This window comes from Notolepis coatsorum (assembly GCF_963971535.1).
Source record: "Notolepis coatsorum genome assembly, chromosome: 1".
Classification (NCBI taxonomy): domain Eukaryota; kingdom Metazoa; phylum Chordata; class Actinopteri; order Aulopiformes; family Paralepididae; genus Notolepis; species Notolepis coatsorum.
Window position 1 is genome coordinate 49,013,403 of NC_140165.1, and position 18,540 is coordinate 49,031,942.

Sequence of the window (18,540 nt, forward strand, 5' to 3'; positions counted from 1 at the left end):
TACCCGAAAAAGGTAAATAGAACTCAAAAAACCCCACAACAGCTACCGACTGACCTTCATTGATGAACCGGGCAAGAGGAGGGAGAGTGACAACATCTCACGGCGGAGACATTAAAACAGCATAGCAATTAGCAGTAGTAATAGCATGCGGCAGTAGCGATAGCATGTAGCATAGCTTTAGATGTTTTAGCAGCACGCCCAAGACAGCTTGGAAACCGTTCCCTGCAGAGAACGTTCACCAAACCATCCTGCCCCCGGCGCCAACACACAACATGGTTGTGTTAACAAAACAAACCAGCATTACTAACACTAATACCCATGCCTGAAGACACAGGGCCTACCTGAGTACAAGCTGGCCCGACAGCCAGCCTTGTACAGCTGAACCTCGATGTGCTGTCATCAAACGAGGAACATCAACACAGGCCCGTCGTGTCGCCGAAAACATGCGTCGAAGATGCCAGGGGCCAGCAACCTCCGGTAAGCTTCCAACATTATGAATCTAATCTTTTCATCCTACTAGTTTATCGTACGGTGCACGCATCCGAGTACGCTGGGACGAAAATAGAGGAAGGGTGTGTGGTGACTATCGTCACTGCTATATGGGCGGTGCCGCCATGGGGGCGGAGCCCCATACAGGTGTGGTGCATGTATTTTTTGTTCGTAAGGGGATACAATAGGTATCATAGAATATAGAATATCTCATAAGGCTCAGAGCGGAACGCGATAGCAAATACGGCATATAACCACTGTTTAGCTCCTGGTCTCTGTATCTCCTTCCAGTTCAAAGCTATCACTCTCTTGGCCTGTAACAAACAAAAATTTATCAATTTCCTCTTTCTAATATAAGCTGGGAACTTTTCCGGGTATAAGTGTAGTATACATAACTTAGGATCGGTCGGGATTTCTATCTCTGTCATCTCCGATATGAGTTCCAATATCTCCTTCCAATATTCCTGTATCTTTTCACATTCCCACATACAGTGGTACAGGGTCCCCACCTCTACCCCACACCTAGTACATTCATCCGGGATCATGGGATAAAACTTGTGTAATTTCTCTGGTGTCATATATACTCTATGTATCCACTTATATTGTAGGAGTTTACATCTGGTATTAATTGAAAGTGTCTGTGACATCTCACATGCTTGTTCCCAGTCCTCTTCTGCTATTTCTACCCCCATGTCCCTCTCCCATGCCCGCAAACTGCTCAAAGAGCTCTCTTCCGATCCTGATAACAACACATCATAAAACTTGGATAATTGTCCTCTTCCCACCATATTGTTCCTCGTAAGTCTTTCTATTATGGATGTGGGTGGTTCCTCTGTGCCCCCGTTCTTTGAGACTACGTAGCTCCTGATTTGAAAGTATTTAAATCTATGTGATCTTGGGATTTCAAATGTGCTTACTATCTGTTCGAAGGTCATCAATTCTCCCTCTAAGTATACGTTTTTAATCTTACCCAAACCTCTTTCTGCCAATTTTTGAACCCCCCATCATTCCTTCCCGGTTTAAATTCCTCATTCCCCCAGATTGGTGTATACCCCGATAACTTATCTCTTCTACCTAAGTGTAAATGCGCCTTGTGCCAGATCCTTACTGTATTCTGGAGGAACGGGTTCTTTGTATTTTTTATCAACAAGTTACTCTGTCGTGAATATATATATGCGTCTAGTGTTATCTTTGTCTCTTCTTTTTCTATCTCCATCCAAGCCGGTATATCAGCATGTTGAAAGTAGAGCATTGCTGTCCTGAGCTGTGCCGCCCAGTAATAAAGCCTCATATCTGGAAGTCTAAGCCCTCCTCTGTCAGTCTCAACCTGGGTTTTTTATTGTTCCATATGAAACGTGTGAACATCGTTTTCAATCTCCCAAAGGAAAGTTTCCGGTAAGGGCATTGGGATTGACTGGAATAGGTAAAGGAATTTAGGCAATATAGTCATTTTAATAATAATCACTCTGCCTATCATTGATATTGGTAATTTGCTCCATCTTTCAAGGCTATTTTCTACATCTGTCATTATTGGATCGTAATTACTTTGTACTAAGTCTTTAATCTCCGGGGTTATCTTTATCCCCAAGTACGTAAACCCCTTGGGGGAGCTCGCAAACTGCGTGTGCACCGGCGCTTTTTCCCTTTCTCTTTTATTAAGTAACATAAGTGCGCTTTTATTTTGATTCGTTTTATATCCTGAAAATACTAAAAATGTCTCTAGTATTTCGTTCGCATTTCTAATTGAGGCCTCCAATTTTGTTAAGTATAGTATTCTCATCCCTGTGATTCCCGGGTCCTGCCTAATCGTCATCGCTAATGGTTCGATTGCGAATAAAAATAGCAACGGGGAAATCGGACATCCCCGTCTGGTAGATCTCTGTAGTTTAAACGGTGTTGATATGTGGTTGTTTGTAGCTATTTCGACCATTGGGTCCGTGTATAGAATCCTGATCCATTTTATATATCCTTCCCCAAACCCGAACCTTTTAAGTGTTTCAAACAGATATCCCCACTCAATCCTGTCAAATGCCTTTTCGGCGTCTAATGACAGAACTGCGTGGTCTTTTTCGTTTTTCTTAGTGTGAAAACATTTAGTAATCTCCTAATGTTATGAAATCCCTGTCTTCCCAATACAAATCCGTTCTGGTAATTTTTTATCAGATGTGGAATCGACTTCTCTATGCGTCTAGCTAGCGCCCTACATAAAATCTTCGTATCACAGGACATGAGGGACACAGGACGATATGAAGTTGTGTCTGAGGGTGGCTTTCCCGGTTTCTTAAGTACCGAAATCATCGCCGATCTTAAGGATGGAGGCAAAGTCCCCTCCTCATATGCTTCATTGAACATTTCCAGTAGGTGGGGTAGCAGTTTCCCTGTGAATCTCTTGTATATTTCTGTTGGTATCCCATCTGGTCCTGCCACCTTCCCGCTATTCATAACCGTAAGCGCCTCGTTTAATTCTTCTATTGTTAGCTCTTGGTTAAACTGTTTCTGTTCCTCCTCCGTTATTTTTGGGAATTCTAACTTGTCCAGGAATTCATTATTTATTTCTATTGGGTCATTTGTTTCCACCCCATTCCCTAATTTGATCGTATTTATCATCCTTTCCGTCTAATTCTCCATGCCAGTATCTTGCCTGCTTTTTCCCCTTGGTCGTAGTATGATTGTTTTAACCACTGTAAGTCCGATGTTATCTTTGTAGTGGATAGATGCTTGTACTGGGCCTTTAATACCCGTAGTTCTCTCTGTTTTGCTGGGTCTTCTCCCCTATATAGCTGTTCTTCCACTTCTTTTACCCGTCTTTCTATGTCCTCCATTTGCTTATAGTGTTCCTTGGATTTATGTTTAGTATAGCTTATCATCTCTCCCCTTATATACGCCTTAAATGCCTCCCATCTCGTCGTTGCACTTGTCTGGTCTGTATTTATGGAGAAGTATATGTCTATTTTTTCATCTATAAAAGTCATAAATTTCGGATTGTTGAGCCACTTGGTTTGGAGTCTGAATCTAGGGGGTGCCTTCGCTATTTCCGGCATTTTCATAGTTAACGTCATCGGAGAATGGTCAGACAGTAATCTACTGTCATATTCACTTCCTGTAAATTTAGACATCAAGCTTGTCGAAACAAAAAAATTGTCTATTCTAGAGAACGATGGCCTACTTAGTAATTTTGAAGCGCACGAATATTCCCTCTTGCCTGAGTTTAGTTTTCTCCATATCTCAACCAAGTCGAGGTCCCTCATAAACGTATCTATCACTTTCCTTGTTCTTCCGTGGGAGGTATCCACTCCCCCTGATTTATCTATTTCCGGCCTCCTCACGCAGTTAAAGTCTCCCCCCATGATGAACTGGCCCGTGAGATATGCCATTTTCATAAACAGTTCTTGAAAAAACAGCGGGTCATCATTGATTGGTCCATATATATTTACTAGGTTCACCTGCGTGGAGACTATAGTACCGCTTAATATTATAAATCTCCCTCCCGGGTCTACAATTTTATTTCTTAAAGTAAATGGTATCGACTTGTCTATTAGTATCATTACTCCTCTAGCTTGTGAGTTGTATGGCGCCGAGTATACCTGTCCCTTCCATCTATTCTTGACCCTCTTGAGATCTTCCCCGGTGCTGTGTGTTTCCTGTAAATAAACTTTTTTGCTCCTGATCGTTTTATCTTCCCTAGAATCTGTTTTAGCTTAAAGGATAACTCCACTTTTTTTTTAAATTAGCTTATTTAACATCTTCCCTGGAGTTAGACAAGAAGATGCATACCTTTTTTGTCTCTGTGCGTGCATTTTAGCTTTGGGAATAGACGCTCCGTTAGCATAGCTTAGCTTCATCACTGGAAGTGGGGGAGGACAGTAGCCTTACAGTGTATTGCAAGGTCTGACATTGACCAAACTTGATATGCATGACCTTGGTGGGCTCTAGGTCAACTCCTGAAAAGGGGGTCAATGTCAGACTTTGCAATCAAAAGTTAGGGGGCTAATAACCCTTGCCATAATTTCAGTGCGCCCCTAACTTTTGATTGCAAGGTCTGACATTGACCCCCTTTTCAGGAGTTGACCTAGAGCCCACCAAGGTCATGCATATCAAGTTTGGTCAATGTCAGACCTTGCAATACACTGTAAGGCACTGTAAGGCTACTGTCCTCCCCCACTTCCAGTGATGAAGCTAAGCTATGCTAACGGAGCGTCTATTCCCAAAGCTAAAATGCACGCACAGAGACAAAAAAGGTATGCATCTTCTTGTCTAACTCCAGGGAAGATGTTAAATAAGCTAATTTAAAAAAAAAAGTGGAGTTATCCTTTAATAATGTGGCTCATCCCCCTCACGTTCCAGCTCATATATTTTATTTCGTTCCTACTCATCCTTATGTCCTATGTTGCCCACTCTCTTCTTGCCCTCCTCCCCCCTCTCTCCTCTATGTTTTGTGATGTGGTGATCCAGCCGAAGTGTCCTGTAATAATAAATAAAAAAAGAGAAAAAACACAAGTACCCCCAAACCCCACATATAAAGCTAACGTCCCCCCCTATTGGGCACGGACCTCTGACCCTCCTCTTGTCCGACTTCCTACAGGTCCCTTCCTGCTTCCTTTTGACAGGATGCATCTTACCTGCCTTTTTCCCTTTCCTGCCGCTCTTCCCTCCTAGTATGCTCTAACCACATGCTCCTTTTTTCTCATTTCTGCTATTTAAAGCCTAACTTGACTAAACTATCTTCAACTTGATCCTGTATCCCTACTCCCCCCCCCCTTCCTCCTCTCGTAACCATCTCGAGGAACCCTCTATTTCAGCCTCTAAACTCCTGGATCCCTATCACCTTAAAACATTGAAACAAAACCAAATCCGCCCCCAACCGGGCATCGACCATATCCAATACCTGTTAAGAAAGGGGATATGACCTACGAAAACCTCTAAGCTACAGTGTCATGTACGAAGGTCTAATAATAACAACTGGAGGGCGGCACATGAGCAAAAGCAGCCTCTCTCAGTAAATGCGTTCAAATCAAGGTCCCAGGTGTAGGTAAAAGAAGACACAACACAAGACGTTTTCCAAATAGTAAATTATATGTTTATGGTGGTAGGGATTTAAACCTCCACCATAATGCAAAAAGGGGAAAAGGTAGGGGAGGACAAACAATACATACAGGTAAACAAACAAACACTTAGTAGTCAAAATACAACCACGTGCCCATCATAGGACACCACAGCTATGGGGTTTAATCCACACTCCATGCGATAAATGGCACCCAGCCACACAGTGTTGCTTCAGGCAACAGATAGGCGAGACGGCAGCCTCCTCACTCCACCCTGAAACGTGGCAGTGACTTCCATCAATGAGGGCCCGTGTGTGTGTCATCTTCCAGATTATATCCACTCATCCAACTAACTGCCCACAGGTGTAATCAAGCAGGTGCAATCAGCTCAATCAGGAGGATGAGTGGTCTCTGGGAAAAAGAGAGAAGAAACAGAATTAAAGATGACACATCACACAACCAAGAACAACATAACCTGATGTTCACATGGTCTTCCAAAATACAGTAATAATGATAATGACCAACCCACGTATGTCACATACAGTATACCCTTTACCCGTTAAGAAGGGAGGTATCTTTTGTAGAGTTAAATCAGAACTTGCTGCACCTTTATGCATTATACCCTTCCCCTTCCTCCCCAAATCCTAACTATCCACTCCTCCTCACGCCTATGTTGGGTCCTTGACCTCTCCGTAGTGTCCCTATATAACTATCCCGTTTACCTGTCTGTGTGTGTCCAGTACCTATACTGAACGGTAGAGGTCGCCAGACCTTATACCCTATACATTTTTCCCTCTATTAGTTTCCCCTATCTAAACCAAAAATTGCAGTGCCTTTATGAAATATACATTTTCCCTTCCTTCCCCATTACTAGCTAACCACTCCTCCTTCTGTCTATGTTTGGCCCTCGGTCTCTCCATAGTGCCCTTAACTACTATAACTACTTAACTATAACTGCACATTCCACATATTGAAAAATAGAAATTACCCTTTTCCATAGAATATACCATTCCCCCCCCCCCCCCTTCCCACTTTTAAGTTGGGTCCTTGAACCTCTTATTCCTACATAAAGCCCCTATATATATCTTATATTCATATCAATTATCCGGTAAGAAGGGGGGCCTGCCATATATATACAAGCCTTTTCCCTTGCATTTCAAGAATGGGGGTATGTCTCCTAGAGAATTCAATCAGAAATTACAATCCATAGTGTCTCCGTACCTGTACAGCCTACCCAGATAGCAAAAAATGAGTGAATCAACGTTGAAATAGGGTTCAGCAGAAATATTGAATCTATGTTGAAGCCTGACATCTAAATTATATAGATCGTTGTCTATGACCCTAACGTTGAATCAACGTTAGGTGTCAACCATAGCTGATACTATATCAATGTTGATTCAACCATCATCTAAATGGTAATATACATGCACATTTTAGTTGATTTTATATTGAATCAATGTTAGACATCAATGTTTATTCAACCATAATCTAAATGGTAATCTACATGCACATTTTAGTTGATTTTATATTGAATCAATGTTAGACATCAATGTTTATTCAACCATAATCTAAATGGTACTCTACTTGTACATTTGTAACTTGTACATCTACTTGTAACTTGTAAAGTTAAGGAATCAATACTGATTAATGTACATTTTACATTAAAATATTGCTGCTGATATGTATACATCATAACATTACATGTTTTTTTCCTGCTGTTAAACACACTATTGTTAAATAAATAATAATAAAATTCTTATATGACCATATTTCCAAAAATGTGTGAACAAAAATGACAACATGGCTTTTAAAATGAAAATTTATTTTTTTCTAGGGTATCAGAACTTCCAGTGACTAAAACTTTACAAAAAACAAATAACAGACCTTATAACAGGCTTTCATTAACAATATAGCCACTGCCAGAATAGTGACACACATATTGTGTGTGGTGAGCACACGCATTCATGCACAACGAAGACAAGATTGCAATCATTTTAACTATAAATTTATGAGCTCAAAGTATGAGCTCACTACTGACTGAAATGTCCAACAAAAAGCATCAATTGTCAAATAATATTGATCACATTAACTAGACTAGATGTTTGAGGAAATTAGAAAGGGAACAACTTAACCCTTGTGTCTGATCAGATTCGTATTTGTTTGATAACTTTGCAGTGATGAGCCAACATAATATGTGGCATAATCTTTAAATTATCTTGTATTTTTTTTTTTTACTCTTCATAAATTGTTTATTCCACTTCAGCCCGATCATAACCACCACATATTATTTTTTTTGTCATATTTAACAACTCTTTTCAGAAAAGTGGGAGTATTTCATTACAAAAATAATATAAAAAATGGTTATGATCAGGGCTGAAGTTGAATAAAATATTTATGGAAAAGAAAGTGGGAAATTATTTCAACATAATCTTTTTATGGAGTTTTTCAATTTAGTCCCCTAATAAGAGTATAATACTTTAGTTTTCAGACACAAGGGTTAAATATAAACAATGGCATAGGATTTGAATTTAAACACAGTGGAGCTTAGATGATCTACAGTTGTCCACGACTTATCCTCCAAGGCATCTGCTATATAATAATCTTCAGATTTACTTAAGTGTTATTAGTAGGTTACAGCAGTAAGCATTAGTTTGCTCAGTCAATTATGGCCAATTCGTTTTATATTGTTTAATACAGTTAAATAAATAGATAAATGAAAAGCAATTTTTTTTGGATTACCCCCCCCCCCCCCCCCCCCCCCCCACTGTACCGAAAATAATACCGAACTGTGTCTTCAAAACCGAGGTACGTACCGAACCGTGGATTTTGTGTACCGTTACACCCCTAATGTTTCTATAACTCTCTCCCATATAACTCTCTCCCATACCCTTAACACCAACCGCTGAAGTGCCCTTGAGCAAGGCACTAAACCCCCAACTGCTCCAGTGGAGTTGCTCAGTGGCCAACAGTGTCAGACTGTGGTTGTACTGGGGCCTAACAAAATTAATAGTTGGTTTCAGGTTGGTTGTCAGTTTGGCCATGGGTAGGTAGGGAATTTATTTTATTTTATTTTTTTATTTTATTCTTTCCCACGGCGACTATGGATAGGGAATTTCTTTATTTAATTAAAATGTTCACAACAACATGGATGCATGTACTCTGCCAGCATGTTTAATATCCATAATACTAAATGTTTGACTAAGATTTCTATGAAACTTTATTAAAAAAAAAAAAAAAAAATGTGTTTTTTTTTTTTTAATACTTTTTTCTAAAAACTCATAAAATATATTGGGTCGCACCTAAATCGGCAGGGTCGGTCGGCAACCTGAAACCAACTATTAATTTTGTTAGGCCTGGGCAGCTCCCAGGTGTGAATGGAACTCTGTGAATGTGAAGCAGGGCGTAGCTGAAAAAGAGCATCTGTGCTCAGCGAACCTACCCTGGGTAAATAAAGGTTAAAATAAAAAATTAAAAAAATAAACACTGCAAGAACAGGCTGAAGCATAAGTCATTCAAGTAGATGCCGTCCATGGAAGAACAGTGTCCAGGGTAATTCCTTGTACTGTATGAACCAGGGAAACAGTGTGCTGGGGTACCCCAAGTTTGACTCTGGTTCGCTTGACAATTAAGTTTGGGTCACTTCGGTTCCAAGAACAGGCTGAAGCAGCATATTCAAGTAGATGCCGTCCATGGAAGAACAGTGTCCATCAGGGTAATTCCTTGTACTGTATGAACCAGGGAAACAGTGTGTGCTGTGCTGGGGTAGCTGTGCTGTGCTGGGGTACCATAAGTTTGACTCTGGTTCGCTTGACAATTAAGTTTGGGTCACTTCGGTTCCAAGAACAGGCTGAAGCAGCATAAGTCATTCAAGTAGATGCCAGGGTAATTCCTTGTACTGTATGAACCAGGGAAACAGTGTGTGTGTGCTGTGCTGTGGTACCCTAAGTTTGACTCTGGTTCGCTTGACTTAAGTTTGGGTCACTTCGGTTCCTTGAGATGCCTCCCTCCCGGTCTGGCGCATAACGAAGCCACTTCTTGACAGTTTCGCTGTAGTCCTGGTCGGTCAGCTTGGGGTCAAACTGTCGAGCAGCAGCTGATAGACACAAAAATAAAAAAGGGAGGAAGAGAGGTGAGATGATGTACGATGATAAGAGCACCCCTCACTTCACACGAGTGCGATTTTTTTTAATCACTCAATTACTCACTCTGTAGGTCTACAGTAACAAGCTACAGTCAGCATCCAGTTAGACTGGACAGGAAAGAGAATTAAGCAATCGCCTAGCCTGACACCATCTAGGCAATACAATGTGTATCCATGCACTTCTAGATCTATCACAGTGTTTAGAGGGTCTATCACACCCTCTAAACACTGCTAGACCCTCTAAACACTGACAGACCCTCTAAACACTGTGACAGACCCGACAAACACTGTGACACCTCTAAACACTGATAGATCTATCAGTGTTTAGAGGGTGTGATAGACCCTCTAAACACTGTGATAGACCCTACAAACACTGATAGACCCTCTAAACACTGTGATAGACCCTCTAAACACTGATAGACCCTCTAAACACTGTGATAGATCTATCAGTGTTTAGAGGGTCTATCACAGTTTTTGTCGGGTCTATCACAGTGTTTGTCGAGTCTGTCACAGTGTTTAGAGGGTCTGTCACAGTGTTTAGAGGGTCTGTCACAGTGTTTATAGGGTCTATCAGTGTTTAGAGGATCTATCAGTGTTTAGAGGGTCTATCAGTGTTTAGAGGGTCTGTCACAGTGTTTGTATCAGGGTGGGTGTCGTCTTAGTCTAGTGGTGAGAGCTGTGTTTGTTTCAGGGTGGGATGCTTAGTCAAGTGGTGAGAGCACTCAAACCACAACTACAATCATTGTTGGTTCGACTACCGGTCACTTTTTGACTTTTGCTGACTTATACAAGACGTATGAGGATATAACATAATGTACATTATGTACCTTTTTTCCTGTGGTCGATCATTTACATCTCTCTTGAGACTTGTGGTGCCAGCTAGCTAACATCTATGATGAAATGAAACCTCACCAAATCTTTGCTGATTTTGATCGAGTCCTTGAACACGGTCCAAACCACAGCCTCGTTGCAGGCGGGGGTGGTCAAGGAGCCCAGGTAGCGGTAGTACTTGGTACGATCCACTCCTTCTAGCAGATCGTCCAGCGAAAGGCCTGCTGGCAGGGACGCGTGCTGACCTGAAGACGAAGAGACACAGACACACTTTCTCAGAGACGAAGAGACACACGTCCTCAAAGAAGAAGAGACACAGACAAACATCCTCAAAGAAGAGACACACATCCTCAGAAAAGAGACGCAGACACATCCTCAGAGACACAGACCGGTTAACTGTCTGTCGTGTGATAGTGAAAGGGTTAACCGTCTGTAGTGTGATAGTGAAAGGGTTAACAAGTCTTAAAAAGTATTACGTTCATAATTCTCCATTTAAAGCCTTAAAAGGTCTTGGTTTAACTTGTTGAACCCTGCAGACAGTCAGCCTGATAGGAGATGATTTAACTTGTTGAACCTGCAGCCAGACAGGAGATGATTTAACTTGTTGAACCTACAGGCAGACTGATAGATGATTTAACTTGTTGAACCTGCAGCCAGACAGCCTGATAGGAGATGATTTAACTCTCGTTGGACAAGGCAACACATATCGAAACATCCTCTTACCTTTCAGCATGACGTTGCTCAGGTGGGAGGTCAAGGCGTTCCAACTGGCAGGTGAGTTAGTCGCATTTCCAGACATTTCCTGTCAAAACGCAGTCATGGTTTAGCGCTCGAGTCTATTGTACCCTGTTCTCTCACACACACACACTAAAGCTGTCCCCGAAGCCTGTTTTTGGGATTCGAACTTCGTCAGGGTTTTTCAAACGGACATTTGATCCTACGTTTTTAATTAAAAAAAAAATCTTTAAAAAAAAAAATGTATTTCTTTTTTTATATATATAAATATCCTCAAACTAAATCCTCAATTTGAATAAAGTGAGTCTTTTTCTTTTATTAAATCAACTTTCTTTAATGAATATAATTCATCAGTTTTTAATACTATAATATTAGTGTAGCCTAATCTCTATCTGCAACTGTGAAGAAAAACCCCATTGGTTTAAACAGAATGAATAGACATAAACAATTAAAAATAATAGATTTATTTTTTTAATTAAAAATGAACATTTTCTAATGTTGATTTAGAATTTGAATGCCAACGTAATGAACGAAGGTCCGAACGTTCGAACGCCCAAACACACACACGCACACACACACATCCTCACCTCGTTGAAGAAGCCGAAGGCAGCCAGCCCGGCGGGGTCGGCGACGCCCAGCGACGTGTTCCCGCCGTAGGACGACTTGAGGTTCACGATGTGCATCTGAGGGGAAGCCATGCGGGGGTTAATGAACATCTGGGGCTCAAAACGCTCGCCTGCGCCCACTTTTTTGGACTCCTTTTTCAACGCACCTGCATCTTTTTTCTATTGTTTCAATGGTTTTATATGAACCTACAGGCAGACTGATAGGAGATGATTTAACTTGTTGAACCTGCAGCCAGACTGATAGGAGATGATTTAACTTGTTGAACCTGCAGCCAGACAGCCTGATAGGAGATGATTTAACTCTCGTTGGACAAGGCAACACATATCGAAACATCCTCTTACCTTTCAGCATGACGTTGCTCAGGTGGGAGGTCAAGGCGTTCCAACTGGCAGGTGAGTTAGTCGCATTTCCAGACATTTCCTGTCAAAACGCAGTCATGGTTTAGCGCTCGAGTCTATTGTACCCTGTTCTCTCACACACACACACTAAAGCTGTCCCCGAAGCCTGTTTTTGGGATTCGAACTTCGTCAGGGTTTTTCAAACGGACATTTGATCCTACGTTTTTAATAAAAAAAAAAATCTTTAAAAAAAATGTATTTCTTTTTTTATATATATAAATATCCTCAAACTAAATCCTCAATTTGAATAAAGTGAGTCTTTTTCTTTTATTAAATCAACTTTCTTTAATGAATATAATTCATCAGTTTTTAATACTATAATATTAGTGTAGCCTAATCTCTATCTGCAACTGTGAAGAAAAACCCCATTGGTTTAAACAGAATGAATAGACATAAACAATTAAAAATAATAGATTTATTTTTTTAATTAAAAATGAAAATGTTCTAATGTTGATTTAGAATTTGAATGCCAACGTAATGAACGAAGGTCCGAACGTTCGAACGCCCAAACACACACACACACACACATCCTCACCTCGTTGAAGAAGCCGAAGGCAGCCAGCCCGGCGGGGTCGGCGACGCCCAGCGACGTGTTTCCGCCGTAGGACGACTTGAGGTTCACAATGTGCATCTGAGGGGAAGCCATGCGGGGGTTAATGAACATCTGGGGCTCAAAACGCTCGCCTGCGCCCACTTCTTTGGACTCCTTTTTCAACGCACCTGCATCTTTTTTCTATTGTTTCAATGGTTTTATATGAACCTACAGGCAGACTGATAGGAGATGATTTAACTTGTTGAACCTGCAGCCAGACTGATAGGAGATGATTTAACTTGTTGAACCTGCAGCCAGACAGCCTGATAGGAGATGATTTAACTCTCGTTGGACAAGGCAACACATATCGAAACATCCTCTTACCTTTCAGCATGACGTTGCTCAGGTGGGAGGTCAAGGCGTTCCAACTGGCAGGTGAGTTAGTCGCATTTCCAGACATTTCCTGTCAAAACGCAGTCATGGTTTAGCGCTCGAGTCTATTGTACCCTGTTCTCTCACACACACACACACACACTAAAGCTGTCCCCGAAGCCTGTTTTTGGGATTCGAACTTCGTCAGGGTTTTTCAAACGGACATTTGATCCTACGTTTTTAATAAAAAAAAATCTTTAAAAAAAAAATGTATTTCTTTTTTTATATATATAAATATCCTCAAACTAAATCCTCAATTTGAATAAAGTGAGTCTTTTTCTTTTATTAAATCAACTTTCTTTAATGAATATAATTCATCAGTTTTTAATACTATAATATTAGTGTAGCCTAATCTCTATCTGCAACTGTGAAGAAAAACCCCATTGGTTTAAACAGAATGAATAGACATAAACAATTAAAAATAATAGATTTATTTTTTTAATTAAAAATGAAAATTTTCTAATGTTGATTTAGAATTTGAATGCCAACGTAATGAACGAAGGTCCGAACGTTCGAACACCCAAACACACACACACATCCTCACCTCGTTGAAGAAGCCGAAGGCAGCCAGCCCGGCGGGGTCGGCGACGCCCAGCGACGTGTTCCCGCCGTAGGACGACTTGAGGTTCACGATGTGCATCTGAGGGGAAGCCATGCGGGGGTTAATGAACATCTGGGGCTCAAAACGCTCGCCTGCGCCCACTTCTTTGGACTCCTTTTTCAACGCACCTGCATCTTTTTTCTATTGTTTCAATGGTTTTATATGTACAGTAAAGTACAGTACAAATGTCATTCAATCAATCACAGTGCAGGTGATTGATTGATTGAACATTTTATTAACAGATTGCAGAATGGGTACAATACAGTACGGCTCAATACACACAATTGTTAAGGGGATGCAGACCAGAGAAAGACTTTCGTCTTGTTTACATCAGGGTCCCCCATTTTGAATTCATAATGAATTGTAAGTAAGGGTGCAATTAGCACCGTGCAATACATTCTTTGTGGATCTAGCCCCCAGTCTGATCCCTAGTCGAACCCGTACCTCCATGGCGTAGCGCTTGCCGTTCACCGTGTGCTCGGACCCCTTCACCTCAGAGCCGTTGCCCCAGTGCAGGTGGAACTGTAGGCTGTCGTAGGCCTCGGACAGACCCCCCCCGGACACCTGCACGCCACTCCTCAGAGTCACTTTGACTGGAAGACAAACAAACAGAGGGTGGGTTCAGCTACGTACCGCGACGCTACAGGTTCAAATCCTGGCTTATGACCTTTCGTCGAATTGTCATGGTGCACAATTCGTCTAACTAAACTGTCCCTCTATTCATAACTGCCCTCTATTCATAACTGCTAAACTGTCCTCTATTCATAACTGCTATTTGCTAAACTTCTCCGAAGTTGCCTACTGCAGCTTTAATAATCCAAAACACAGAATAATGCATTGAGTTTTAAAGCACATTCTTGCATACAAAAAAATAAGTTATTCCAGAAAGCCAGGGCACAAAACGTTGAATAATAAACTGAACAAGCATAACATGCACACAGAGTCAGACATGATGGGGTTGTACAAGAGCATGTGGATGAAAAACATCTCCATACAGGCCTACATGTCCCCGTCCTTAACCACCCCTAGGTCAGGGGTCTGGACTGGGAGAGAGGTCCTCTAGTCTAGGTCAGGGGTCTGGACTGGGAGAGAGGGCCTCTAGGTCAGGGGTCTGGACTGGGAGAGAGGGCCTCTAGGTCAGGGGTCTGGACTGGGAGAGAGGTCCTCTAGGTCAGGGGTCTGGACTGGGAGAGAGGTCCTCTAGGTCAGGGGTCTGGACTGGGAGAGAGGTCCTCTAGGTCAGGGGTCTGGACTGGGAGAGAGGTCCTCTAGGTCAGGGGTCTGGACTGGGAGAGAGGTCCTCTAGGACAGGGGTCTGGACTGGGAGAGAGGTCCTGGACAGGGGTCTGGACTGGGAGAGAGGTCCTGGACAGGGGTCTGGACTGGGAGAGAGGTCCTCTAGGACAGGGGTCTCCAGGGGGTCTTCTTGTTGGGATGGAGGTGATGCACTGAACACAAACTACACCCAGACTGACTGGAGACTCGAGTGAAAGGAATCCTGTTTCTCCTCAAACTAGAAACTCTTTACAAACAGTCTGGTGGCGTTGTTCTAAATGACTACTAATCATCCTGTTTATTTTTGTTCCTCTTTATGTGACTGAATACTATCGTTTATCAATACATGTTCCCTATAGTTTATCAATACAGGTCCCTATCCTTTCTCAATACAGGGTCCCTATCCTTTCTCAATACAGGGTCCCCATCCTTTCTCAATACAGGGTCCCTATCCTTTCTCAATACAGGGTCCATATCCTTTCTCAATACAGGGTCCCTATCCTTTCTCAATACAGGGTCCCTATCATTGCTCACCTGTCTTGCCGGTGTTCTCGCTCTCGTACAGGGCAGAGGTGTTGCCGTAGTTGACGAAGGAGAAGGCAGTGAGGGCAGAGTCCTCGGTGGCATTAGCCTACACAATGTCGATGGGAGACTGTCTGGAACCATTGCAATGGTCTGGGGCGATAGTGGGCCAGTGGCTGTCACCTGGATACAAAATATAGTATAGTTTAGTAATACATAGATATTATATGATGGAGTGTTAAACATTTTTTAAAGTGTCTAAAGTGAATGTTAAAAGTGAGTGTTTAAAGTAGAATGCGCCAACATTATGGGAAATTGTCTTATCGTCTTCTCCAGAGTCAGACAAGAAGATAGATACCAGTTTCCTCTCTGTGCATTCAGTAGAAAGATATCCTGCTGAAAGCTAGCCTAGCTTAGCGCAATGAATGGAAACAGAACAGGCAAGCTAGCCTAGCTTAGCACAATGAATGGAAGCAGGTACAGACCAGCTAGCTTAGCTTAGCACAATGAATGGAAACAGAACAGGCCAGCTAGCCTAGCTTAGCACAATGAATGGAAGCAGATACAGACCAGCTAGCCTACTGTAGCACAATGAATGCAAGTGGATACAAACCAGCTAGCCTAGCTTAGCACAATGAATGGAAACAGAACAGGCCAGCTAGCCTAGCTTACTGTAGCACAATGAATGCAAGTGGATACAAACCAGCTAGCCTAGCTTACTGTAGCACAATGAATGCAAGTGGATACCCACCAGGGGATCATCCCTATGTTCCCCCGGTCCTATGTTCCCCGGGTTCTATGTTCCTCGCTTTGATTGATTATAATATGACACTCATAGCAGAATTAGTTATCAATAGCCTACCTGTATAAATGTTAAAAGTTGTTGCAAATATTTGTTTTCCCTCATAAATATACCACTATATACATTAATTTCTTATATTAGTTTTAAAATGACCATTTAACAGTTTAACAGTGCTCTGAAAATGCTCTGAGAACATGCGGTCATCATTCACTGTTTTAAGCACAAACACATTAGGGAGGGAGGGAGAGAGACAGGCCCGGCCTGTATGCCTGCACCCTGCCATGTTGGTTTACCATGACTTTTTAGCAAGCAAGGTAGCAGCAATGCTAAGCTAACTGATTGTGCCAGTGTATCCTGTTAAAGAATACATCATAAGCCACATTTTGAAACGTTACTGACGTTAGCCTACATAAAATGTATAACAGTATATACAACAGGTGGATATCACTAAACACCAAAATCAAGAAACAATCATAGCTAACTGCTAACGCTACTAGCTAAATTAGCTTCAGCTAGCAGGCATGAATAACTGTTAATATAATATTCTCTACCATGTAAAAACGAACACGGCACTACTCCGCTGGCGTTTGCAATCGAAAGCATACATACAACATACAACATACAACATAATCGACATTATTGCCATGCAGTACTCACCGATGCAGAGAGACATGAGGTAGCAGCCAGGAAGCTGCCGCACAGGTGCATTCTGGGAGGCGGGGCAGCACAAGTGCAGTGCAGTCTGGGTGATGAGACAATGACGACAGCATGTTGAGCAGCATCCGTTGATTCAACATTTATTAGATATTGGCATTTCAATCATTAAAATGCAACCACAAAACAATATTGATTCAATGATATGTTTTCAACATTAGTCAATTGCTTTAAAGGTTAATGGGTGATTCAACATCAATCGTCGACCTTAACCAAAAATCAAGCATTGTGACCATAAATCAACATTGAATTAACACCTTTTTCTATCTGGGTATATATTGAACCATTGAAATTGCCCGATTTTATAGATTATTTCCCTTCCCCCCCTCCCCTCCCTTCTATATACCATTCTTAGCTACCCGTGTCATCCACCTGTGGCGGTCTCTCCTGTTGCTCTTCTCCTGGTCCTTGCCCCGCAAGTGTCTGTCTCAGTCGCGTTGGGTCTGTCCCCACCGTCATACCCCAGGCTCGTCGGGCTTGTTCCGGAGTATCACACAAAGTAGTTCTTCCTTCCCACGTCACCTTCAGAATGACTCCTCTCACAAAGCCCGTCTATCCTTTCCCCCGAAAGCAGTAGTCTCACTTCCCTGTATTCCTCCCGCTTCTTGACCAGGGACGGGGCGAGGTCTTGGTATATCCTCACTTGTAATCCTTCGTGTGTCAAAACTCGCTTCTTTTTTGCGATGTCTAGTATGGTTTCTTTGTCCCGTTGGTTGGAGAATACCACTATGAGTGGCCTCCTCCCGGCTCCGTTTTCACCTTTCTTTTTCCTTCTTGCGGGAGCCCCTCTGTACACCGCCTCCAGCTTGGGATTTTTAGTGAAGACTCCTACCTCCGCTAACCCCCCGAACATCTTTGAGTAGTATTCTGTCATTGTCCTTCTCGGTCCTTCGGGTCTTGTTCCTCTGGTATGCCGATCACTCTCAGATTCTTCCGTTTAGCATAGTTGATCATATTTTCCATATTCTCTCCCATCTCCTTACTGTTAGTTCGGAGCCTCTGGCACTCCCTCTCCCAACAATCCTGGTCCGTAGCTCTGCTATCCAACGAGGCCTCTCTTTCCGTGTATCGTCTCTCCTGTTCCTTCATCCTCGCTTCTAGGTTAGCCACGGTAGCTTCACATGCCTCCATCTTTCCATCCACCCCGTCTTTTATCTTTCTTTCCCAACTTGCCAATAAAGTTTCGTTTTGTTTCTCCAGCTTTTCCTCCAACCGTGCAAATTCGCCCATTAACTGCAGGGTCCGTGTACGTTTTGATAGTTTGTTTTTCGTTTCAAAAGGAAAAACGAAAAACGAAAAAAAAAAACTGAAATACGGAGCTGTTTTTCGTATTTTGGTGTCAGAATCAAATGAAAAAAAGGGGTAAATAATGGGCCGTGTACTTTTGATAGTTCGTTTT

The 18,540-nt window shown here is 42.1% G+C and overlaps 1 protein-coding gene across 1 annotated transcript in view; it reads right to left on the minus strand.

Annotated features, from left to right (window-relative positions):
* LOC311232067 (carbonic anhydrase 12-like) overlaps nucleotides 1-18,015 on the minus strand; it is a gene marked incomplete at both ends in the record, with an annotated part of 48,904 nt that extends 30,889 nt beyond the window's left edge. Inside the window, 6 exons of the mRNA XM_084318743.1 lie at nucleotides 10,585-10,748; nucleotides 11,227-11,305; nucleotides 13,772-13,867; nucleotides 14,273-14,421; nucleotides 15,638-15,734; nucleotides 17,725-18,015. Coding sequence (XP_084174869.1) covers nucleotides 10,585-10,748; nucleotides 11,227-11,305; nucleotides 13,772-13,867; nucleotides 14,273-14,421; nucleotides 15,638-15,734; nucleotides 17,725-18,015 — 876 coding nt within the window. The remainder of the gene's footprint in view (nucleotides 1-10,584; nucleotides 10,749-11,226; nucleotides 11,306-13,771; nucleotides 13,868-14,272; nucleotides 14,422-15,637; nucleotides 15,735-17,724) is intronic.
* Nucleotides 18,016-18,540: the final 525 nt, after the last annotated feature.